Source organism: Hyperoodon ampullatus (genome assembly GCF_949752795.1).
Source record: "Hyperoodon ampullatus genome assembly, chromosome: 19".
Classification (NCBI taxonomy): Eukaryota; Metazoa; Chordata; class Mammalia; order Artiodactyla; family Ziphiidae; genus Hyperoodon; species Hyperoodon ampullatus.
In genome coordinates, this window is record NC_136932.1 from 38,826,748 (window position 1) to 38,852,280 (window position 25,533).

Consider the following 25,533-nt stretch of genomic DNA (forward strand, 5'->3'; position numbering starts at 1 on the left):
CCGATCCCTGCCTGACAAACCCCTATTCCGTTTGGATCACGCGCCCTTCCAAAGTAAGCCCCGCCCCACTCGCTCAAGTCCTGCCCAGAGATTTAGCCACATCTTCTTTAGGCCCCACGGCCCTGCCCATTCGTTCAAGGCCACGCCTCCCCTCCCTCTCAAGACCTCCCACTTCCCTTGCTCCTTTCCTGGTCCAGTAGCTACTCTTAGGAGCTCTCATCCTCCGTAAGACCTGGGCTTCCTCCTTTCCCAAACCCCCAGCATCCCATTGAGAGACTTAAGGCTTGTGGTTGTGGGTGTTTTAATGCACTGAGCTCCAATACAATTCTCCCACCTTTATGGCTAGCACAACCGGATATTACCAGGGCCCCCTCAGACGACAAATTCAACCAAGGTCAAGGCCAGAGTGAGGTCCAGCGTCTGTCCGAGGTGCATTATCAGTCTTGGCTTTTAGAGTCCTCGACCCTCCCTCAAGCGGTGAAGAAGGGGAGGTCCTCTCAGTTATCCAGGCTCATGAGTAGAGCAGTGCCCCTCTTGATCCAGTGATCAGATGTCATGGTCCCAGAGCGGAGGTCGATGCCAATGACAAACGATGCGCGGTCTGAGCTGCCTGCCCGGTTGGGATAGTAATAGCAGGGACAGGAGTACATGCCTTCGGGGAAGGAGAAGAGAAAGAGTCAGACCCTGGAGCCTCTGGCAGAGCAGGGCAGGAGCAAGTGTGGGGGAGGGGTGGAGCAGAGACTGGGTTAGGATCCAAACTAGGGATGGAGCAGGCAAGCTTGAGGGCCCTGTCCCACCCTTGGCACTCTTCTTGCGGCTCTCTGTAGGCCGGAAGTGGATCGTGGGCATGAGGCAGACAAGCTGCATGGGCTCTGCCTCCACCAAGCAGGAGTTCTTCCGGTCCCAGCCAGCACCCTCCAGGTATAGGCCCCGAACCCAGACACCATCCTGGGGAGACATGGGGGCAGGTTGGGGGGAAATCTAGACCCTCAGTTGCCAGCACCCCTGTCCTGCCACCTCTCCTCCCCTCCCAACCAACTGTTTCCCACCTTTGCTCCCAGCACCCTCCTCCTCCTCCACCAGAACCCCCTCTGCTCGGAACCCCAAGCACATCTGGCTCCCACCTTGGGTGGATACACTAGGTTGCTGTCGTCCACAGTGGAAACAATAAACTCCCAAGAGAGGCTGTCCACTGAAATCTGGGGATTGAAGGTGAGAAGAAGGGAGGACTCCCAAAGAGGAGAGCAGATACATAGCCCCAGCAACCGTCCCCATCACACTTTCCACATCGCTCACATTGTTTTGGCGAGCTGAAGACTGCAGGACAGCAGTGAGGAAACCGGTGGGAAAGGTAAAGCCAGACAGCCAGAAGATCACAGGAGGCCGTGCGCGGCTGGCCCACAGCTCAAACTGTTCCACACGCATGGCCAAGTCCCGGGTCCATGAAGCCAATGGCTTTTGTGAGGGATATGCCTGGAGGAGGAGAAGGCAGTGTGTGTTTATTCATTCACTTAGTCATGCATTCAAATCCTTGTTTCAACACTTGGAGCAGCTATAAGAATAATATATGCTGTCAGCCCCTGTTCCCCAACCATAGTTCGGCACAGCTCTCCAAAAGCCAACTCCCAGGAGAGAAGCATAAAATGACAACTATTAACAATAGCACCAGTAATATTAACAAGTTACCATTAATGAAGCACCTTCTAGCATTGTGCACAGTACAGGGAATCCTTGAAACATCCTTGGAGAGGCTAGGAACTTACCCTGAGTAAGTTTCTAACTAAATAACTTTTCAAAGTCAGTCAGTAAAGAGCAGAGTCAGATTTCAACCTTGAATGTGTCTGGCCCCAAAGCCCAGGCTCACTGCTTTTTGCTATATGCTTCCTTAAAACCAGGAGGTCGCTGGCCCAGGGGTGAAAGGAGAGTTCATTGTTGGATTAGGATCAACAGTAATGTAATCTTGCCTTTCCCCAGAGCGGAGGGACATGGGCATCAAAGATGCAACTGAAAACCTCTTCCAGGCTTGTAGACATGATGATGAGGCCCTGGATGCCTTTTTCTAGGTCTGTCAGTGAGAACCTGAACAGGGTAAGGTGGAGGGTTAGGGATGGGGTGGGCCTGGGAGAGCCATCATACACAGGGAGTGAAGGCCTTTCCTCGTGCTCCCTCACCACGTTCCACAGAACCGCCCTCCATCTTACAGGATGGTCTCCAAAAGCTTGTTGTATCTCTGAATCTCCTGAAGAAGCACCACATTAAGTGGGGAGGGGTCCATAGCCAGCAGTTTTCGGGTCCCTTCACAGTCGATCATTTCAGGGATCTTCTGTTTCACATCAGCAGCCAACTCAAGGACCTGCCGAGGCAGGAGCTCTGAGCTCTGAGTGCAGGCCCCTCTTCCTCATTGCTTTCCCTCCCCCAGGTGTCTGTCTGTCCTTACCTTCTCTTCCCGGCTCTGGTCTCCGGCCCTGGTGGGTGTAATCTGGGGTTGCAGGGAAAGCAGAGTCTCAAAAAGAGTGTGTGCCTCAGTGATCTGGGAGGCCACATCTGCATTAGGGTGCTGGCCAAAGGTCTCAGGGGGGTCCATGCCAGGCAACATGCTAATGTACTCCTTGTATGAGGCCAGGCTCCCATCCTTGGGGATGAAATAGGTCTCCAATTCTGACAACCTGGGGAGCCACCGCATAATTATCACTGTGTCGTGGGGACTCGGGGGGCTCCCATGCCAGGCTAAGACCCCATTCATCCAGCTCCCTGCTCTTGCTCCACCCCCCGCCCCACAACCCCACAAAGCCTGCTTCTCCCATCTCACATTGTCTCCTCACACACTTCCCCTACCCCCAGTGCTGCCAGCTGCCCCCACCCCATTCAGCACCCCCCCTCACCTGTAGGAGGGGCTTGATAGAGCCTGCTCACAGAAGTAGTCGTTGATGTAGGTGGTGAGCAGGCGCCGGTCCCAGTCATCCGTGACGTGTCCGCCATAGTTGACACCAGCGATGAGGTACTTGAGCGCATCCCAGGGCGTCTCCTCGTACTCGTCCAGGTAGAGGCTCAGCAAGTTCTCTGACACCTGTGTGTGGTCCCAGCCCGAGCCCCCAGCCCCACACACAGTTATGGCAGGAACACTTCCAGGGGCGCTTTAACACAGGCTTCCTGTCAGTGGCTATTCCTGCCGGGCAGCCATGGGGCAGGAAGTGTAAGGAGACAGGACTGGGATGAGGGACCCTGGTTAGCACAAACCTCAAAGTCGGAGTCATTGAAGCCACAGATGATGTTCCAGCCAAGTTGCAGGAACTTTCTGCGTTCAAGTAACACAGAGTGGAAGAAGCACAGTGAAAACAGCAGCTTCTTATACTTGGAGGGTTTAGAGCAGCGGGCAAACTGTGGTTCTGTCATCAGTTGGTAAAGACGGGTCATGTTGGCCTTTAGGCCCTGGAGACAATGAAGTACAGAGGTGGGATGACATGCATCTTGCTTGGCCCTGCCCCTAGCACCGTTGTGTACAGCTGTGGAGGTTGCACACTGCACAAGGGCACTGGCTGAAGGGATGAGTGGAGGCTGAAATCCAGCCCTTGAGCTGCATGCCAGGATGTGCACTCATTCACGGGGCTGCGTGCCTTTCTCTAATTCACACACAGGCACTGTGCAGACTGGTGGCAGCCCTGTCTTCTTGTCTCCGCCCCCCCGCCTTTTGATCCCCTCAACCACAATGTTCTCAGTGGTGGGTAGGCCAACGCAATTTGGGAGTGCCAGAAAATATGAACAGGAACATTAACGTGCACTACTGATGAACAAAAATGTACACAACTATGGGCAAAGGGTCAGGTGATAGTGTCTCATCAAGGAGGAACGTTCTGTGTGATTGGATTTATCAGGCTTCATGAACAGGTTGGGATTTGGCCTAAGTCTTACAAATGGGAAGGATGTGACGAGGCTGAGAGGAGGGCCTTAGTTTCCCAGAGATGGGAAGAATTGAAGAAATAAAGGCACAAAGGGGAGATAAAGTGAGAAGAGAAGTCTAACTGAAATCAAGTGCAAGTGCTCAGGTGGGGAAAGAATGGCCATGAGCAGATGGAGTGCAATAAGAAGGGCAGTTTGAGCCATTTGGACCTGATTCACCAGGTATCCTGGAGCCATTTCTGTCTTAAGTAGGACAGTGATACACTGAAAGAGTATTTTAAGAAGACTCATATATGATGGACAGAATGGAGCAGGGAGAAAACAGAAGTAAGAACATTGGATAGACCAATAACAAAAAGAAAATATAATTTAAAAAATACCATTTATAACATCATCAAATTATGTAAAATACCATGAAACCACCGAGTCCTAACCACTGGACCACTGGGGAATTCCCTTTACACATCTTTATAGAGAAACGTACAAAACTTCACTGAAATAAAGAATAGGGACTTCCCTGGTGGTGCAGTGGTTTAGAATCCACCTGCCAATGCAGGGGACACGGGTTCAGTCCCCGGTCCGGGAAGATCCCACATGCTGCGGAGCAACTAAGCCGGCGCGCCAGAACTACTGAAGCCCGCATGCTGCAACTGCTGAAGCTTGCGCACGTAAAGCCTGTGCTCCGCAACAAGAGAAGCCACTGCAATGAGAAGCCCGTGCAACACAAGGAAGAGTAGCCCCCGCTCGCCGCAACTAGAGAAAGCCCGTGAGCAGCAACAAAGACCCAACACAGCCAAAAAAAAAAAAAGAATAAATGGAGAGACCTACTATACTCATGGATTGGGAGGCTCAATATCCTAAAGATGATGATTTCCCCCAAATTGATCAATAGAATTTTTCTGGTGAAAACTTGACAAGATAGTTCCAAAATTCATGTTGGAGAATAAAAGGTCAGGAATAGCCTGGAGAAGGACATTGGTGAGGGGACTTGCCTTCCCAGCTATCAAGAATTATTATAGGGCTATATAGTAATTAAGACAGTATACATTGACCCCAGGATAAACAAGTTGACCAGTGAACAGAATAAAGGGCCCAGAAACCCATCTGTATATATATGACATGATTGGGACATTTAACAAAATTGGAATATATAATACATTTAGATTAAAAGAGTGTATCAATTGACTGAAGTTGGCAACTGTGCTTGCAATTATATAAGAAAACATTCTTATTCTTAGGACTGAGCCCCTTACACTGATATACACTGAAGTATGTAGCAGTAAAGGACCAGGATACATGCAATGAATTCTCAAATGTTTCAGAAGAAGTGTGAGTGAGGAGAGAGCGAAAAACAGAAAGAGATCAAATGATAAGGCAAGTGGGACAAAATGTTAACAACAGATGAATTTGGGTAACATACATGTGAGGGTTCTTTGTACTATTATTCTTACAACTTTTCTGTAAGTTTAAAATTATTTCCAAATAAAATATTTTTAAAATATTGGCCTCTTTGTCAGCTTCCGAAAGAAATCTGGTTGCACCAACTATACCCTGAACGTCCTACTTTCTCTGAAGGTTTGGTGGATCGCAGGAAGGTTCTGCATCACCAGCAAGCAGCATTTCACAGAAGGCTGTCCTGGGCTGAGCTAGAACAAGGCCCTCTCCTTTGGTGACCCAACCACGGCGGAGCCATCCTCTCTGATTCCTCTCTCCTCCTGGGTTTTGCTCCAATTCATCATTGCCTCCATGCTCACTGCTTATCATGCCGACCTAAACAGCACCTACCTCAGGGCCAACACATCTCTACCCATCACAGAGGGTGGGGCTCAGCCAACAGAGGGCCCACGGGCTACCAGGGCACACACCTCTCTTAGAAGGCAATAAGAAAGGCTCTTAAAAAATGAACTAAAAAAAAAAAAAGGTTCTGTTTCTTTGGCAACACATTTCTGGACTGTTTGACATTTTTAAATGGGAGTACAGAATACTTTTGTTGGCAGAAAAGAATAAAAATCAACTTAAACATATACTTTATTTTATTTTATTTTTTGCGTTACGCGGGCCTCTCACTGCTGTGGCCCCTCCCATTGAGGAGCACAGGCTCCGGACGCGCAGGCTCAGCGGCCATGGCTCACAGGCCCAGCCGCTCCGCGGCATGTGGGATCTTCCCGGACCAGGGCACGAACCCACGTCCCCTGCATCGGTAGGTGGACTCCCAACCACTGCGCCACCAGGGAAGCCCTAAACATATATTTTTAAAAAGTTAGTGGCACCATTAACAAAAATGGGATGAGGAGATGATCTACGCGGAGGATGACTTGTTTTGAGAGCATGGGATTTATGGTGCTGGTGTGCCGAAAAGAAATGCCTCGTAACCAGATGGAATTCAGGCCCTGCAGTGAGTTTGATACTGGAGCCAGAGATGGGGATTGGGGTTGAAATCAGGAAGAGGACAATTTCTCCATCAACTTGTGAAAGGAGGAAATGTAGAATGAGGACAGGACAGGAGGAGAAAGAAACACAGAAGGAATAAATAATGTGGCAAGAAACAGAGGGGGGACCAGGAGTGTGTGTCAGGGAAACAAGGGAGAGGGAGAGTCAACTATGCCAGCTGCCTCCAGGTGGTCAAAAAGGATTTAATGATGAAAGACATCCACACACCTGTGCATTCAAACGGTCCTCATTTATTGAGCACCTACTACATGCGCGTCCCTGTGTTAGTCACAGGATGAGCAAAACGGTGAAGGGGAAAAAAAGACATGGCCTCTGCCCTCTTCTTGGAGCTTACAGTCTAGAGAAGAAGTCAGGCATCAACCAGAATCACACTAATACGTGTAAAATTCCCCACAGTGGGAAGACCAGAGGGAGTGGTGAAGGTTTTAGGAGTGTTACCTAGACATGGAGGTCAGAGTCTTCCTGAGAAAGTGCTGGTGGGGCTGAGACCTGAAGGGGCAAAGGAGGGGACGGGGAGGAAAGCAGGGAGGGCAGCACACGCAAAAGCCCCAAGCAGGAGAATACAGGGTCTATCAAGGAAGAAGAACAAAGTAATTTAAAAATCAACGGTGTAGGTAGAGCAAAGAGAGTGAAGGGGAGAGCGGCGACCGACAAAGCTGGAGAGGCACCCACTGGGGCACACAGGCCATGTGAATAGGGTTTTGATCTTGATTAAAAGCAATGAAGGGGCTTCCCTGGTGGCACAGTGGTTGAGAGTCCGCCTGCCGATGCAGGGGACACAGGTTCGTGCCCCGGTCTGGGAAGATCCCACATACCGTGGAGCGGCTGGGCCCGTGAGCCATGGCCGTTGAGCCTGCGCGTCCGGAGCCTGTGCTCCGCAACGGGAGAGGCCACAACAGTGAGAGGCCCATGTAACGCAAAAAAAAAAAAAAAAAAGCAATGAAAAGTGACTAAAATAGTTTTAAGTAGGAGGTAAGTGGGTTGGATGCAGCAACATGATCAGATTTTAAATCTGCAATTCACTGATTGCATTCAATGGTGACCTTGTAATATTGGAGATAAAATGTTCAATAGAGTTGGAGGGAAGGAAGGAGAAAGGCCGGGAAGTGACATCAGGGTAAGAATGTAAGGAAATGTCAGGAGGAGGAAGGGTCTGAAGGGTCCAAGCGCTAGTTATATACACTTTCTTTGCTTCTGTTTCCTATCTGTAAAGTGGGGGTGATAGTACTTACCTGATAGGTGTGTGTGTGTTAAATGGATTAATAAATGTACAGCATTTAGAACAATGCCTGGCACATAATAACACTCAAGAGATGTTAGCTATTACTATTATGTTCTAAGAGTTTGGCACACAGAAGAGGGAAAGGAGGTGGAATTTTTTAGAGGACAGTAGAATCAAAAAAAGCCGCGTTGTTGTTAAGGTTAAACCCTCTCCCTGAGGCCTGGAAGAGGAAAGGTAGGCCAGATGGCACGGTCAGTGCTGGCTGTCAGTTGCCCATACCTTTGGCGGCTCTGTGGTCATCTTGATGCTGGCCTGCAAGATCGAGATAGGGAAGTCTGGGTGGGGGCTGGAGCTGAGCCAGAGGCGGAAGGAAGGGTGTGGATCCTCCACCTGCAGCTGTTCCACCAGTTTGTCCAGGGTAGGCATCCACGACAGCGACAAGTGGCAGTTGGCCAGGAACACCCAATGTCCTGCAAGGAGATGCTGGATGCAGTGGGAACCATTCCCTATGCCCCACCTGTCCCCCCACTTTCCACCTGATTGTGTGTGTGGTGGCTGGGAGAGATGGGGTCCAAATGCTCAGGTGCCACCCCTGGAGCCTTCTGGAGAAGTGGGAGCTGCAGTTACAGCAGGGCGAAGGAGGTGGGAGGCGGTGGGCAGTCGGGCCAGGGACACAGATGGGGGCAGAAGAACAGGGTGGACACTGACCCTGAACCACACCCTCTCGGAGGAGCCGAGCCGCGATGGGGGCCTGGCCCTGGCCCAGAGACAGGGCATGGAAGCGCTGGGCCATGCCTGTGTGCTCTGCCAGCTGGAGCAGGGCACTGGTGGGGTCCACGCCGGGGGACAGGATAAATATGAGTGGGGTCCGCGGGGCTGAGTCTTCCAACACCTGCCGGCAGCACAGGGCGTGGGCTCAGGCAGAAGGCCGGGTGAGGCAGTGGGACAGAGACTGAGGAAATGCGGGCGGCCGACTGGGACAGGAAGAGGGAGGCGGGAAGGAAACCAAGCCACTGACCAACTTCATGTTTAGCACAGGCGGCTCAGTGAAGCGGGAGCCAAGGTTGGAGACGATAAAGGAGGTTACGCAGAACGCCACGCGGTCCTGGCGCAGGGAGCGAACGATCAGCATCCGTTGCATTTCATTGCAGGCGTTCTCCCACTCACCTGGGGGTGAGTAATCGCGGGGAGGGTGAGTAATCGCGGGGAGAGTGAGTCGGGAAGAGCGGGGCATGTAAACAAAGGGGCACCTGCAGGAACGCTGGGTCAGGAGGCAGGTGCGCTGAGGGAACTTGGGAGAGAGAGGGGAGGAATTAGAGAGGGAAGAGCGGGCACGCGGCTGAACGAGGGCAGGATAGAGGCAGGAGAGGGAAGCCTGGCGCCCAGGCACCTGGCAACATAGCCTTCTCCGGGGTGGCACTGGTGTACCACAGGTGCCAGTCACGAGGATACTGTTCAAAGGAGTTCATGAGCCCGTGGAAGTTGGTCAGCTTGTCCAGCTCTGTGATGTTATCCCAGTAGACGTCTGCGAGCCAGCTGGTACAGGGGTTATCCATTTGGCCCTCGCGATCCAGGACCTGGTGGGGAGGGTGGCGAGAGAGGAGCAAACAATTGACCGGGAGCACCCCAAAAGCATTATCTCTTTTTTCAAGGTGGAAAAGCCATGATGAGTGTTTCATAAAACAAAATGAAGAAATAAATACAGGAATCTGAGGTGGATCGGAATCCACCTTTATTGGGGAAATAAGTGGGGTGGCGGGGGTGGGGGTGGGGGCTAGGTCTCTGAGACGCTGTGCGGAGATGCCACAGTCCGAAGTTAGGAAGCGGGCGCCCTCTGGTGGTTGCCTGGCAATAATGCCTCCTACCCGAATGATTTCAATTGCAGCCTCACCCTTGAGAGAAGCACAAACTAACTGTTCACTCACTCATTTACCCTTTTTAATAAATATTTGTTGTTCACCAACTATGTGTTTTAAGCACCTGGGACACACCACTGAACAAAACAGACAAACACCTCTGCCCTTGAGGAGCTTATTTTCCAACATGAGACAGTGGATACTGAACCAAAAACATCACAAGTAAATTATCTAGTACAATAAAGGTGGCAGTGCCATGGAAAAAGAGAATAGGTTGAGGAGGATAAGGCAGATTGGAACTGCTGGGGGGTAGTATGAAATACCAAATAAGAGAGTCAAGGAAATCTCAGTGAGGTGAGATTTAAATCAAGACTTGAAGGAGGGGAGGGGGAACAATTTTCTGGCAGAAGGAACAGCGAGTGCAAAGGCCCTGGGGTGGGATATGCCTGCGACAAGAGGAGGCCCGTGCAGCTGGAGTGGACAGTGTGGAGCTGAGCAGCGGGGGATGACATCAGTGATGGGGCATCCATTTTCAAAGAATCTCTCTGGTCGCTGTGTTGAGAGACTAGGGGTGGCAGAGGCTCTTGCTAAAATCCAGATGAGAGGTGAAGTGAAGGTGGCAAAAGGAACGAAACTGTTGTCCAAGGAGGGTGTGCTGACGGCTCAGGGAACCGTGGTATGGTTGGCAGCTTTAAGGGCCCACCTGAGGTGTACGGTCATGGATTTAAAGTGAGTCCAGTCGGTGTGGGCATGTTTTTCTCCAGCCAAGCTCAGCTGCATGGGGCACACTGGGACAGAGGGGGAAGGAGAGTTGGATCTTACCAGAGCGGTAGCTTCAGCGAGCAAATGCCACACCGTGCCGGGGGTGAGGGGGGGCGGTGTGCAAAGGGGCTGAGGGTGTTGACAAGGGAGAAAGGGTAATGGTGGCCACGAAATTAGGCTGGGGAAGGAGTGGCCTGAGAGGCAGTGAAAGAGTGGCCAGCTCATACCAACCAGCTGGTCGCAGGTAAGGGGCCCAAAGCCCCGCCTGTAACTCGGGCAAGGAGGCACAAGGCAAGTCACCCCCCAGGCCCCCCCAGGAGTTTGTCAGGCGCCTGCTCCTGCCAGCGTTCCTCTGCGCATGCGCACTCGCTGGAGCCTCGGGCCTTACCCTCTGGGTCTGGAGTCCATTCCCAGCCTTGTCCGCCCCACCCTCGGATGTGCCCTGCACTCCACTCACCACGCCCCCGCGCAGAAAGAAGTTGTATTCATCCATGTTGAGTTTGCCGGAAGTCTCCAGGATTTTGGCACACATATGAAAACTGAACAGCAGCTTGTGGCGCTCGAAAAGGGTGCGGCAGGTGTACCTGGGAGGGGACAGGGGATGGGGGTGCGGGAGGTAGGGTACTCAGCATGAATGCTTCCTCAGAGAGGACCAGACCATCACAGAGCCCTACACAGAAGGAGGGCCTTACTCAGCTTCGAGTCCAAACCTCCTGTAAACAGCCAAGCATTCGGGGCACTAGAGAGAGGACGTGGTTCTCCCAGAGTTTCCTCAACAATGACTGGACCCCTGCTATGTGCCAGGTACTCTGCCAGGTCCTGAAGACACAAAGATGAACAAGCACGGTCTCTGTGCTGGAGGAAGTCAGGTAGAGTGGGGAGGACAGGCGAGAGGCCATTGGCTACCATAGGATGTGATGAGTCCTATACAAGGGTGGCAGCCCCCGCCCTGCCTGGAGCGGAGCTGCCTGGAGGTACAGCCGAGTTACCGAGTTACCGAGTGATGCGGCAGAGAGGAGAGGGGAGGACGCCAGGGAGAGCTCAGAGCACAAGCGAAGCAGGCAGTGGGGGCGGGAAAACCATGGGGTGCAGGGCAGTCAGCGGTGCTCAGGCATCCAGCCGTAAGAAGGGGAAAGGTGAGGCTGGGAGGCAGGTGGTGGCCAAGGCACGGAGAACTTTGTGGCCATTGGACACAAAACCACCACCAAAGAGTGTAAGCCGGGAGTGGCATGGCCAGATTTCTGTGTTTAAAAGGCTCACGCTGGCGCCTGCAGGAGGGCAGATTAGAGAGGGATAGACTTGGAGGCAGAAGGACCTGTTGGGAGCCCGTTGGGGAATTCAGAAAGAAAGATCACGGCGGCCTCCACTGAAGTGCAGTCATGGCACTGGGGAGACTCGGGTGGGGTGGGGGAACAGTTTGCAGAAAGAATCATGAGCAAAACCTGGTGACTGATCTGAGGGGTGAGGAACAGCAAAGGGTCAGGAACATCTCCTGGCTTCTGGCTTGGGTGCCTGGGAGGCGGGTGTTGGTGCCACTCAGGGGTGTGGCCCCGAAGAAAGAGGGAAGATAACGAGTTTGATGTGAAACAAGCTGAACTTGAAGGGTCTGTGGGAAGTCCAGGAAGAGGGGTCAGGAACCTCGCTACTCAAAGGGCGAGCCACAGACCAAAAGCCGCAGCTTCACCTGGAGCTTGTTAGAAATGCAAGCTCCCAGGCCCCAGCCCAGACCTACTGAATCTGAGTCTGCATTTTAACACGATTCCCAGTGCGTCGTGGGCACATGAACCGCTTGAGAAGTGCTGGTATAGGAGACAGTTCTACACACAAGGCTAATGCTCAAGGGAGACCTGAAGAGAAGATACACTGGAACAGGGACTAGTCAGCCCGTGGATGATGGTTAGACCCCTACCGCGGACGCCACCCAGGGGAAGTGTATGGAGAGAGGGGCAGGGGGACAGGAGCGGTGGCATGGGGCAGCACGAAGGCACAAGTAGCAAGAGGGGTCGGCGTAGAGCCACTGGGCCTCCCACGGAGCTCGTGCGGCACGCGGGCAGGCGCGCAGACCTGTAGACGGCGTAGGTGTGGTACTCGTTCAGGTAGTCGATGCGGTCCTGCAGCTTGTTGCTGCGATGGCTCTTGTCGATGCTGAGGATAAAGAGGCTGATATAGGCGTCCAGCGAGAACTGGTACATGGGGTCGATGCGGCCCATGTCGTTGAGCACGAAGAACAGCACCGAGGCCCGCTGGGCGCACGGGCGGTAAGCCTGCGGAGGGGGCGGAGTCAGGGCCGGAGGGGCGGGGGCTCGGGCAAGGAGGGGGTTGGGCCGGAGGGCGCAGGGGCTCACCTCGCGGGCCAGGTCGATGTTCATCTCCGTGGTTTCGCTGGTCTCCAGCTGCTCTGTCACCTCCGTGGCGGTTATCTTGGAGGTCCGCAGCGTGTTCACCAGCTGCACGTCGTCCAGCAGGGAGCCTGTGGCCTCGTTCAGCAGCCTGGAGGGAAGCCAAGAGGCACGTGGACGGAGAGGCTTTAGGGGTACTGGGCTGGGGTGAGGGGGTGGGGAGACCCCCCCATCAGCCCCCTGGGGCTGTAGTCCGGCCTGCGAGCAGACCAGCGGGCCGCGGGTGGGGGGAGGCAAGGCCTCACCGAAGGATCTCGTCCTCCAGCTCCTCGAGCTGCCTCTTGCCAGCGGCGATTTTGACGACCAGTGAGTCCTTCTGCTCCTCCAGCTCCGGCCGCTCCTTCCGGACCACGACGCCCAGCAGCTGAGCCTCCAGGCCCTGGCATCACCAGGACTCGTGGTGAGAATCCCACTGCAGTGACCTTTACCCGTTTGATCCCTTTACCTCTCTCACGCCCCGCATCCGCAGCTGCCCGACACAATCTTAGCCTTTTCGCAATCCTGCTGGACTCTACAGCCCTTCCGGGTTCACCCTCGCTCAGTCTAGGCATCAGCCCCCACCCACCTGTTCTTTGACAGCAAAGTTGACAATGGTGGTCTTGGCTGAGGTCTCTGGGCTGTAGTGGGGGTTGGAGAGCTTGGTGGTGATGTAGAATCGGAAACTGGTATTGTATTCCACCTCCTTATCTCCGATGCGCATCAGCAGCTGACCACCTGCACCCACAGGAGGGTCAAGGGCAAGGACGCCACGTGACCAGGTGTGGGCTGACCCGTTGTTCCCCAACTGGAATCCAGTAGCAGTGACTCCGCCTGCCCTAATGTCCCCAGCCCAGGGCTGTCTGAATACAGGGACAGGTAAGTAGAGGACAGAGCCAAAGACCCAGCCCTTTCTTCCCCTGTGTCCGACTCGGCTGGGCTCTAGGATTTGTCCTCCAGACCAACCCCACAATAAGCCTGGGCCCTCACCAGTTCGAGCTACAGATTTGTTGAGCACAGGGTTGAGTGTGGGGTCCAGATATTCCTGCACGTTCTGGAGCAGTACTGGGTGTCCAAACTGGATGGCCTTTTCTAGGACTTGAAGGTAATCGCTCATCTGCAGATCGATGATCTGTAGGCCCTAGAGAGCAAGGAAAAAGATGCAAGAAATGCTGCAGGATACAAGTGGGGGGCGTGGTAATGGCCTGAGGGAAGGACCTCAGGAAGAGTCAGGCTTGGGAAGAGAATCTAAGGGGACAAATCAGTCCCCCAGCCTTATACCTGACTTCCTTCCATGTTCTTGATCCATTTCAGGGCCTGGGCCTGAGGATCAATCATCAGTGCCCACCTGAAGGAGGAAGCGTGAGTCAGAAGACAGGCTCTGCCCTTACTCAGCCTCGTGCTCCCAGCAGCATCCTTACCTGTTGCCACGGGTGACAATGATGCCATTCTCGGTGGAGAAGACATCCGAGGGCAACCCTTGGATGTTCCAGTCCCGAACTTTGGTAGGATTGGACAGGAATTTATCAAAGGTGAAGTGGGGTGAGCAAGGAACTTGCAGCTCCGAGATCTGGGTGAGAAGAGCCCCAAGCTTCAGCCTGAAGATCTGAGCCCAGCACCCCTGCCCCTTCCCAACATCTCTGTTACTCCCAAAGGCCACAATCTCAGAGCCCACAAGCTCACTCATCACGCCTAAGCCCTGTCTCACCTTCCTGATCCAGATTTGGTTGACGATCTCATCCCGGTAGTTGGTCAGGAAGGGTCCCATGTAGGACAGGAAGGCAGCTGCCAGGAGACAGTCTCCCACCAGGTAGCCCAGATCCCCCTCCAGGCCCTGGAGGACAGCAGGGGAGGTGTAAGGTGTCAGGCCTGGGCCCCCAGCCTGGAGACACCTGGACTGCTCTGAAGGCACTCTCCTCTGGACACTATCCAGATCAGAGAGAGTCTTTGCCTCTCCTAGACCCTTGCACCCTGAGAACTCTAACCTACTCTCACAACTTTTGAGTTCCCCATCTTTTTTTCCCTTTTCTTCATATTAGGGCCACGCTGTGCGGCTTACAGGAATCTCAGTTCCCCAGCCAGGGATCGAAGCCAGGCCATGGCAGTGATAGTGCCGGACCCTAACCACTTGGCCACCAGGGAACTCCCTTGAGTTCCCCATCTTTAACAGCAATGTTTATTTCTTATGATAAGGTCTAAGCCTCTTGTGAAGCCAGGAGCTCACCGAGGGTAGAGACTAGATGCCCCAGGTCAGTTTCAATCAGGCCAGTGGGCTATGTCAAGGGTCCTCGTGTGTGCTTTCCAGCCCTACCTAAACACAGAAGCAGATCCCTCATGGTACAAAAAGTCTCTCCTTCTACTATTCTCACCAAATGTGAGGAGGTGGAGGGGAAGAACTCCCATGCCCCATTCTTGGATGTCCCTACACCGAAGTATCCCCATTTCCCCCACCTGTCTCTCAACCTAAACGGGACGGGAGCTCTTGGCACTGGTGGGCAGGGAAGGACAGCCAGGTGGTGCAATGATCTCACCTTCACCGTCTCCTCCCATCGGGCCTTCTCGCCAGCCAACCCAGACACCAGCATCCCGGCTCGTTCCAGCTTCACCGCCATCTCCTCAGACTTCTTGCGAAGCTCCTCCTTCTGTGCCAGCTTCTCATCGTACTGTTTCTTCAGCATCTCCAGTTTCTCAGCCACCTGGGAGGGATCAGAGTACAGGGATCAAACATGGGGCTTGAGGCCAGATTGTCCTGGCTTTGGATCACCAGTCTGCCGGGTTGTGGGAAAATGAACCTCAGGGAAAATGATCTCTTTGAGCCTGTTTCCTCACGTGCAAAATAAGAACAATCAACATCTGCCCTGCAGGGTTGTTGTGAGGAGAAAAACAAGATCAAATATGTGTGGTAAGTTGCATTTTCTTTCCCATCCCTCCACCACCCTTTCCTTGAGCCTGGAAACTACTTGGTAAAGGACTCAATGCTGAGTAGGAGACACACCTCTCGTAGCATAGTGATAAAGCACACAGGATGTGTTGACAAGAGAGGACCAGATAGCACAGAAATAACGGCCACTCCGTGCCAGAGGCCACACCTAAGGTGAGACCCTGAGAGAAGAAGAAGGATTTAGAATGAACCCAGGAGCTGTTGGAGGGATGAAGAGGGAGTCCATTCAGGAAAAAGGCCCAGGTCCGAGGTCCCACCGAAGATGGGACCTGGGAAGAGCCTTACCTCTTAGAGAAGCCTCCCTCACCTCGACTCATTGCCACCCTGGGGGCTCTGCTGAGGTTGGAATATATCACTCAAATCTTTTTTTTTTTTTTCTTTTTGGCCGTGCCGTGTGGCTTGTGGTATCTTAGTTCCCGGACCAGGGACTGAACCCGTGCCCTTAGCAGTGAAAGCACAGAGTCCTACCCACTGGACTGCCAGGGAACTCCTTATCACTCAAATCCGAAGTCAAGAACTGACTGTGTGGTGATTGTTTTGTAATGTTTAGAAATATCGAATCGCCATGTTGTGCACCTGCAACTAACATAGTGTTGTAGGTCAATTATACTTCAAACAAACAAACATAAAAAAGAAATCAGATTTGTGATTACCAAAGGCAAAGATAGGGGGTGGGGGAGGGGAATTGGATGAGGCAGTCAAAAGGTACACACTTCCCGTTATAAACTAAATAAGTATTAGGGATGTAATGAACATGATTAATATAATTACACTACTGTATGTTGTATAGGAAAGTTGTTAAGAGAGCAAATCCTGAGTTCTCATCACAAGGAAAAAGTTTTTCTTTTTCTTTTCTTTTGCCTCTATATGAAATGATGATGTTCACTAAACTTATTGTGATCATTATTTCATGATGTATGTAAGTTAAATCAATGTGCTGCACACCTTAAACTTATACAGTGCTGTATGTCAATTATATCTCAATAAAACTGGAAGGAAAAAAAAAAAGAACTGAGTCTTTTCCAGGACCCGCTCTGTGTCCCTGACTGGCAAACAGTAATCGTGTCTGTGAACACACCGTGTCACCTGTTCTCTTCATGAAGAGGAACGGGGGGCTGGCCTTACACTAAGTGCCTGCCACACAGTGTGCACACGATAAACGTTAGTTCTCTTTCCTGCTGCATCCCCACTGGGAGAGGCAGTCTGCAGCAGTGCTCAGATCATTGCCCCACTTTACTGAGTGATGGCTGTAAGGATAAATGTGGGTTGTAGCACAACGCCTACTGTGTAGTAAGCAAGCAGGACCTGGGCTCAGCTATCGAGGTTGACCTCCCAGAACTTGGGAATGGGAAAGGTAGCTCTCCAAGGAATATTTTTTAAGGCAAAGTGGAGATTCAAAATGTCACCCTTGAGTGACAGGACGGCCTATAGGTCAAGCCTTGGTAGGAATCTGTTGGAAGGCATTAGCATCTAAAGAAAGAAGGTGTCACTCAGTGATCAGCTGGGCCACTTGGAGGCTGGGGACCTACAGGGAAATGTAGGTCCCCTTGCACACGCATGTTGGGTTATCTGGCAGGCTCTACCGCGTGACCCCTGTCATCAGGTTCACGCGACCACCTCCCTGCGCTGAGGCCATGCTCATCAGCAACACTCTGATTATAATTTGGCTTCCCATGGAGACTGGTCTCTGGGGAGGCAGCCAGCCCACATGACGGATCTATATTTCATTATTTATTTTGCGCGTGGTGTTGTCTTCACTGTTTTTATTTTTCATGTAGGAAATATATGCACAAGATTAAAAACCTAAATAATATAATAAAAGGGATTATAATGAAAAGCAACAGTCCTCTAGCCCACTTTTCCTACTCAGTCCCATCCTTCAGTAGCAAATTATTTTTTAACCATTCCTCTTTTTATTTCTTCTGGTAATTACTTCCATATCTCTGACTATTACACTTATGCCGCTACTATACACATATATATACATACACACAGTTTTACAATTTTTGCAGTTTTAATCTTTTTTAAATTAAAATTATTATGATACATTTCAAACCTAGAAAAAAGACTAATATAAGCAATACCTATATACCCATCACCTAGATTTAACAGCTGTTAACATTTTGCTATATTTATTCCATCAACTTGTTTTTTGCCAAAGTATCTTAAGTTGCAAACTCATGACATTTCAACCTTAAATACCTCATAAGGCATCTCTTTTTTTTAAAAGGACATAATCATAGCATCATTATCACACCTAACATCATCTTTATCTTTTTTTGAAAATAACTTTTCCCATTTATGTCTTTTTTTTACACTACTGAAATTTTATTTTATTTTTCAAGAAACAGGATTTTAGAATAATTTCTTTTGCTGTGTAATACAGTTTTTTTTTTTTGTAATACAGTTTTTATATTGTATGATGTTTTCTTTTTTTTTAACATTTTTATTGAGGTAGCATTTTGAGTAGTGAATATGTTTCACATGAATCAACATTCTGAAGGAACGAAAACGTATAGAGTGAAGGGTCCATCTTCCTCCTACTCCAGCCCCCAGCCCCCAGCCCCAGCCTGAGAGAGAACCACTGTTGCCAGTTTCTTTTCTTTTCTTTTTTTAATTTATTTGTGGCTGCGCTGGGTCTTCGTTGCTGCACGTGGGCTTTCTCTAGTTGCGGTGACCGGGGGCTACTCTTCTTTGCGGTGCGCGGGCTTCTCATTGCGGTGGCTTCTCTTGTTGCAGAGCACGGGCTCTAGGCGTGCAGGTTTAGCACGCGGCATGTGGGATATTCCCGGACCAGGGATCGAACCTGTGTCCCCTGCATTGGCAGGCGGGTTCTTAACCACTGCGCCACCATGGAAGCCCTATCACCAGTTTCTAGTGTAGGTTTCCAGACAGAGTCCATCAATAGTAAAGAAAATGTAAGCACCGTGAGGGCAGCATCATGTTCACCACTGAATCCTTAGACCTAGGGTAGTGCCCAGCACACAATAAATATTTCTTGAATGGATGAATTTTTTTCAAAAAGATAAACAGTAACGTTCAATAGCACTGTTTTGTACTTTACTATTTTTTCTATATAAATTTATTTATTTGTTTATTTTTGGCTGCGTTGGGTCTTCGTTGCGGTGTGCGGGCTTCTCATTGCGGTGGCTTCTCTTACTGCGGAGCACAGGCTCTAGGCACGCGGGCTTTGGTAGTTGTGGCTCGCTGGCTCAGTAGTTGTGGCTCGCGGGCCTAGTTGCTCTGCGGCATGGGGGGTCTTCCCAGACCAGGGCTCAAACTCGTGTTTCCTGCATTGGCAGGCAGATACTTAACCACTGTGCCACCAGGGAAGTCCCTGTACTTCACTATATTTTACTTGTCTCCAAATCAGTTCTTGTCAAGCTGCCTCATTCTTTTTAACAGCTGCAAATAATTTTGCGTGTGGTGGAACCATAATTTATATAACAAGTCTCCTGCTGATGGACGTTTGTGTCTTCCCAACATTTTCTATTATAATGATGCTGCAATGAATCTCCTCCATGTACTTGCATAAGCACATCTTGACGCTGCTATTTCTTTTCTATTTTAATTGTTTACTTTGTGAATAAGTAACTTAAAAATTCAAGAGGCATAAATAAGAGCATGAAAAATCTTCCTCCCAGCCCTGTTCTCTAGCTACCCAGCTTCCTTCTCAAGGTAGCCAATGTGACCTGTTTCTTGAATATCCTTCCAGTGCATCCTCTACGGATACTACAAGTATATTCTATACAGCTGTTTCCTGGTTTATCAACGTTAGACTATTTCTATGGACTCTATGCTGTGATAGATGAAGATCTGATTCCCTTATACCTCCATACCACCAACCCTTTCTCTCTACTCCTAATAGTTTTCTCTTTCCTACTGGCTACCTTTATAATGTTAAATAACACGTTTTTTGTTTCTTTGTTTTCTACAGCTCCTCCAAGCATGTGGACTCTTAATTCCCGGACCAGGGATCTAACCTGTGCCCCCGGCAGTGGAAGCGCAGAGTCCTAACCACTGGACCTCCGGGGAAGTCCAAACATGTTAAAACTGCGTTCTATTTTATCTACTGCAAAAGCATTGCCCTGTCTTTCCCCCAGCCCCTAGTGGACCTGTGTCCACTTCCCAACTTTTTAGGCTGTACGTCCTATTTTTATATCGTCGAGGTTGACAACATTCCCATTCAGAGGCCACCCTCAGTCTTCTGTGCTCTGTCTCTAGATTGATTATAAAGGCCAAATGCCAATAAACAGTGTCGATGTCATTGTGACCTGGGTTGGTGCCCAGTGTGAACCAGGTGGCTGGCTGTGAGCTCGTGGCTGAGACACATTCTGACAGGTCACTGTGTGCTGAGCTGGTTGTTAAATACTTCTTGTATTGTCCCTGATTATGTGTGTTCTCTTTCAGAAATTCTTACGGGTTGGATCGTGTCTCTTCGCTCTCTCTCTCACGTTGTCTGTTTCTGGTTTGGGGTTTTATATTATAGTCCATGACGCTGTCCTCCTACCCTTCCACCCAATGTCATGCTTTGATCATTTTAAAATTTCCCAGAATTCTTTCTTTTTCTCTGTTTGGACTTTCATCATCCTATTTTTGTTCTGTGGATGTCATTTCTTCCTTAATCACTCTGTCTGATGATACCAGTTAGACTAGGTCTGCTTTTTCAAGTTTTCTCTGTAACCTGAATTTTCTCTGGGTTTATTTTTTCCTCTGGGGTCGTGTCTTGTTACGGTTTTTTGTTTTGGTCATTCCCTTGTGTGTTGGAAGACTTCCTCCAGGACTTTTTCTCACCCCTTCTCCAGAGGAGGTGGTGACTGATCAGACTGGTAAAATTGGGAAGAATAAACAGGGAATGCTCGACTGAGCTCAGGCCCTTTCCTTTTAGGGGTGAGCACAAGTCCCACTCTGGCCCCCCAGCAATGCCCAAGACCAGGTAAGTCTGTCTGAAGATGGGGTCCCTACTAGGGGGGCTGCTAGTTCACAGACATCAGCCACATCCTCCAAGTTAGCCTTTAAAGGTGATATTTTGGCCAAATGCCTTTTGTATTATTTCTCAATTTGTTTAGAACTTGGGTATAGAAGAAGGCTGCTAGTTCTCAGATCTGTTCAAGAGTATACATATTCGCAGACCAGAAAACACACCACAAGGTTTTTGGAGGGGCTGGGGGTTTCCTGGGCAGACAGCAGGGTGTGGACAGGTGTTTCGACCTAGGTGACCTGCAGAGGCTGGCATTAAGCCCAGTGGGTTTCTACACTTGTGTGGTTGGCTTTTAACCTCTATGGCCTGAGTGAAAGTCTTTTTTTTAAAATTTTTATTTATTTATTTATTATTTTTGGCTGCCTTGGGTCTTCGTTGCTGCACACAGGCTTTCTCTAGTTGCAGCGAGCGGGGCTACTCTTTGTTGCGGTGCACGGGCTTCTCATTGCGGTGGCTTCTCTTGCTGCGGAGCACGGGCTCTAGGGCACAGAGGTTTCCGTACTTGCAGCATGTGGGCTCAGCAGTTGTGGCTCACGGGCTGTAGAGCGCAGGATCAGTAGTTGTGGCACATGGGCTTAGTTGCTCCGCGGCATGTGGGATCTTCCCGGACCAGGGCTCAAACCCTTGTCCCCTGCATTGGCAGGCAGATTCTTAACCACTGCACCACCAGGGAAGCCTCTGAGTGAAAGTCTTTAAGCCAACCCTGTGATATTCTGACCTTGGCAGATGGCTGCAGCTTTTTCCATGGGTGAGTGGCTATTTCTATAGAGGCAGGATGTTTGAAGGAGGGCAACTTCTAGGAAACTGGACTTGGGCAGAGGAAATATGTAGTCTGCAAGGGTGGCCTTAATTAAGAGTATTGCAGTGGGCTTCCCTGGTGGCGCAGTGGTTAAGAATCCGCCTGCCAATGCAGGGGACAAGGGTTCGAGCCCTGGTCTGGGAAGATCCCACATGCCGCGGAGCAAATAAGCCCGTGTGCCACAACTACTGAGCCTGCACTCTAGAGCCCATGAGCCACAACTACTGAAGCCCGCGTGCCTAGAGCCTGTGCTCCACAACAAGAGAAGCCACCGCAATGAGAAGCCCACGCACCCCAATGAAGAGTAGCCTGCGCACCCCAATGAAGAGTAGCCCCCGCTCTCCGCAACTAGAGAAAGCCCACACACAGCAACGAAGACCCAACGCAGCCAAAAATAAATAAATAAATTTATTTAAAAAAAAAAGATAGCATCAACCAAGTTAGAGGGTAAGTGAAGATGAAAAACTTGGAAGCAATGAATCTGTCTTTCCAAAAGGAAAATGGTTAAATAAATGATGGTCTACAAAAAAAAAAAAAAAAAAAAAAAAAAGACTTCCTTGGTGGTCCAGTGGTTAAGACTCCGCACTTCCACTGCAGGGGGCACAGGTTCAAACCTGGGTCAGGGAACTAAGATCCTGCAAGCTGCGTGGCACGGCCATTTAAAAAAAGAAAAATGATGGTCTAGCTATCTACTGGCATAACATGCAGCGGTAAAAAGAAAGCAGGAACTCTTTATACACTGATATAGAACAATCTTCAATATATAAGTCAGTAATATAGGAAGGTGCAGAACAGTGTGTGTAAGTAATGTAAAAAAAAAAGAAAAGAAATTTTGCTGAAACAATAGTTTGTAATACGGGTTGCTTTCAAGGGAGCGGAGCTGGTGGCTAGAGAGTAGAAGGCGGGAGAGAGAATTCTTACTGGATATGCTTTTGTACTTTTTAAATTTCAAACCATGTGGATGTATTTATATTACCTATAAAATCAATGATAGAAAATTAAATGATAGACTGGAAGAATTTTGAACTCTTGATAATAACATATTCTGCCTGGTTAGGGAGTTACTTGTGCATATATCTTATAGGAAATCACCTTCCGGATTGTCTAGCCCACTCACAGGAAATACCCCTCTCTACCTCCAGACGACCCCATCCCCTCCCCAGGCTCCAAAGCCCTCACATTCCTCCAGGTCCAAGCAGCAGTGTGACACCTTTGTCCCATCCCCCTGGCAAAGACACATTTGCTGCACAGATTTCATCGGCCACTGTCTCAGGGTCCCTCTCCAAAGGGCCCCCAACGAAGGATGGCAGACATTGCCGGCTCCCCGGTCAGTCTTGGGAAGGGCTCCTTGGGGACAGTGCCCCTGTGCGTTTGTAACCCTCTCAGTCAGCTTAGCTTTCTGAGCCAGAGGCAGACTGTCTAAACAAGGCACAGGCGGGGAGGCAGACAGGACTGTAAGGGAGAGGGGAGTAGAATTTGACAGGGAAAAAGAAACAGTCAGGAAGCATCCCTCGGAAATCTGGGGGAGGGACCACCTCGGAAAACGGAAAACGCGGGTGTGAGGCTCACCTCACGCAGCTTCTCCTGGGCCTCAGCCAGGGCCTCTTGCTTCTCCTGAAGCTGGGCCAACGCAGTGTTCATGCGGATCCGCTTGGGCTCCACCACCCGGTACAGCCGCCCGTACAGCTGCGGGGAGACAGCAGGCACCCTCTTACCCGCCACCCACTCACCTGCCCGTGATCCTTCCTTCCCACTTGGGTCTTCCATCCTGCCTCCTCCTGGGCCGGCCTCACTGCTCCCCTCCCCACTGGCCACCGCTTACCTCCATGGCGCGAACCCACATGCAGAGGGACTTGGCAGCCAGCGACACATGGCCAATGATGTCAGGCTGGAAGTCCGGCTGGGCGCAGTAGGCCCCGATCTTCTTCAGGACCTTATCTGAGATATTGTCCTTATCAAAGTTGATCAGTGACTTGATGAAGTTCTGTTCCCCTGTGGGATGAAGGTAGGGGGCCTCAGCCAGAGGGCCCAACCCCCCCCATCCAGGCCACATGCTTCCTGGGCTCAGTTCCCAAGGCCAGCGTATCTGCCCTCATCCCGAGCTCCTTCCGCTGACCTTGCTCCCTTCCCTAGACCCTCGAAGCTCCCAGGGCCTCCACAACCTCTGCAGCCTCAACTCCCATCACTTACCTTCAACACTCTCAGCCCGACTGCCCCCCACACCACTCTTTCTATATACTCTGCACTTTCTTCTAGGGCAGGGCCCACCAAACTACAGCTTACAGGCTACATTCTACCACCAGAACTCAGAGCAGGAAAACTATCACAAGAATAAAACAGAAAGACTCTTGTTATCCCTTTTCTGATTTTTGTGTTTTTGGAGGATGGGCCAGCGAAGACATTCCTGTCCTTGGATTCTGTGATATATTCCTATAATTCCTATAGCTTTATGAAAAAAAAATTTTTTTGCTTAAATTAAGATGAGTCATTTTCTGTTACTTACAACCAAAGAAACCTGACTGACATTTATGCCTTCTCTTCCTTACTAGGCTCTGTGCTTTGAGGGTTGGTACAATGCATCCTTCATCTCTGTCTCTCTGAGTGCCTGACACCCAGCAGATGATTAGGGAACGCTGGGTGGACTCACGTTAATTACCTTCGGGATCCCTGGCTTACCTAGCTGCTTCTTGGCCTCTGCCCAGGTGGGCTCGTTGCCTCGGAGAATCATAACTGCCTGCAACACCATCTCCACTTGGGCAGGGGGCCGTCCATAAGACTTGATCTCTCCTATATCCTTCTTGTTCAGAGACTCCAGGGCCTGGGAAAAGGGATTAACTTGGGAACAAGAGTCAACTCAGGTGGCAAGACGGCTTCCTTTATGGAGATAGGACCCAGCTGAAGTTCCCCTCTTCTTCCCTACTTCCCCAGGGACTTTGAGAACAAAGAAGGCCGGCCCCACCCGCTTCCCGAGCCCTCCCACCCCGATACCCGCATGGCCTCTTCCAGGGCTGGCAATGCCTCTTCTAGATCCTTCTGGGCATTGTCAGCCAGTGCCTGGCACTTGACTTCCTCAATTGCAATCTTCTCACTATTGGCTGTGACAGCCTACAGATGAAAAGAAAACGAGGGTTTTGACTTCACCTTGAGCAAAAGTGGCAGTGACGGTGTTGGTGGTAAGAGGAAGAGAAAGCTAAAGAAAACATGAGGAGTGCAACTCCCATTCCCTGCCCTGTAACCAGTGGAGACTGGGAAGCCCCTGCCCGGTGGGCGCGGGGAGTAGGGGGCACGGTGGGCAGGGGAAGTGGGCGGGGGCACCTTCTGCTGCTCATCCGCTTCCCGCTTCTGCTGCACGATGATGACCAGGTACTCCTCGCACTGTTTCTGGAACTCAGCCACCTTTTTCTTGGCATCCTCCAGCTCCAAAGACATCACTTCCACCTTTTCCCTAGTTTCATCGATCTTAAACAACCCTGTCCGCAGCTTATTGGCTTGGTCCAGCAGCTCCTGCCGCTTCTCTGCCAGCAAGCTAGGGGACAGAGTAGGATCGGTGCCTCAGGAGCCAGGGCGCCCAGAAAGGAGAGGCCCATTTAGTCTTTTCCTTCCCAGAGCGGCTCTGGTCCCTGTCTTCCTGCCCGTTGCCACCAACACCATCCTAGTCAGATTTTTATCATTTCCTGCCTGGATCATTGCCAACAGCCTCCCAACCGGTCTTCCTGCTTCCAGACTCTCCTGCCTCTGATTTATTCTACACAACGCTGTCAGAATCAGCTTGCCTGCTACTGTTTTTATCACACCACTTCCCTACTTGAGACTCTTCCCCGCTGTGCAGCAGACAGGGGGGCTGCAGTGAACCAGAAAACACAAACTTCTCTCAAGGGGGTGGCCATCTCTGGGCTCCAACCTGTTTTTTTCCATTTGAGAATGAATGTGGGCTCAGTATTGCCACAATTTCTGATGCTTCAAGACAGACTGGAAATCTGGAGTTTTCTAAGGCTCCCCAAGTTTTAAATGTTGGCAACTCACTCAAAAATGAGTTTTAACATTGTACGGCCGAAGAAAAATGTCTATGCAAGATTGTTTTCTGGATTAAGTAAGAATATGCATGTAAAGAGCTTAACACAGTGACTGGGAAATCCTAACCAGGATGTTAGCCTGTGTACCCAGGGAAGGCAAGGACTTTATTTTGTTAACTGGCATATCTATTACAAGCATCTAAACTAGTGCCTGGCACAGAGTAGGTGCTCAAAAA

General features: G+C 50.6%; 1 protein-coding gene across 1 annotated transcript in view; it reads right to left on the reverse strand.

The window, feature by feature from the left end:
- Positions 1-497: 497 nt before the first annotated feature.
- The window catches only part of DNAH2 (dynein axonemal heavy chain 2), a gene marked incomplete at both ends in the record, with an annotated part of 87,984 nt that continues 62,948 nt past the window's right edge, over positions 498-25,533 (reverse strand). Inside the window, 28 exons of the mRNA XM_079725443.1 lie at positions 498-652; positions 798-948; positions 1,125-1,199; positions 1,297-1,473; positions 1,965-2,079; positions 2,202-2,353; positions 2,438-2,666; positions 2,883-3,067; positions 3,238-3,429; positions 7,850-8,040; positions 8,279-8,462; positions 8,589-8,737; positions 8,961-9,147; positions 10,646-10,772; positions 12,253-12,452; positions 12,534-12,678; positions 12,833-12,966; positions 13,153-13,301; positions 13,554-13,704; positions 13,845-13,911; positions 13,985-14,133; positions 14,272-14,397; positions 15,095-15,259; positions 22,854-22,970; positions 23,107-23,276; positions 23,961-24,102; positions 24,273-24,389; positions 24,600-24,810. Coding sequence (XP_079581569.1) covers positions 498-652; positions 798-948; positions 1,125-1,199; positions 1,297-1,473; positions 1,965-2,079; positions 2,202-2,353; positions 2,438-2,666; positions 2,883-3,067; positions 3,238-3,429; positions 7,850-8,040; positions 8,279-8,462; positions 8,589-8,737; positions 8,961-9,147; positions 10,646-10,772; positions 12,253-12,452; positions 12,534-12,678; positions 12,833-12,966; positions 13,153-13,301; positions 13,554-13,704; positions 13,845-13,911; positions 13,985-14,133; positions 14,272-14,397; positions 15,095-15,259; positions 22,854-22,970; positions 23,107-23,276; positions 23,961-24,102; positions 24,273-24,389; positions 24,600-24,810 — 4,312 coding nt within the window. The remainder of the gene's footprint in view (positions 653-797; positions 949-1,124; positions 1,200-1,296; positions 1,474-1,964; positions 2,080-2,201; positions 2,354-2,437; positions 2,667-2,882; positions 3,068-3,237; positions 3,430-7,849; positions 8,041-8,278; positions 8,463-8,588; positions 8,738-8,960; positions 9,148-10,645; positions 10,773-12,252; positions 12,453-12,533; positions 12,679-12,832; positions 12,967-13,152; positions 13,302-13,553; positions 13,705-13,844; positions 13,912-13,984; positions 14,134-14,271; positions 14,398-15,094; positions 15,260-22,853; positions 22,971-23,106; positions 23,277-23,960; positions 24,103-24,272; positions 24,390-24,599; positions 24,811-25,533) is intronic.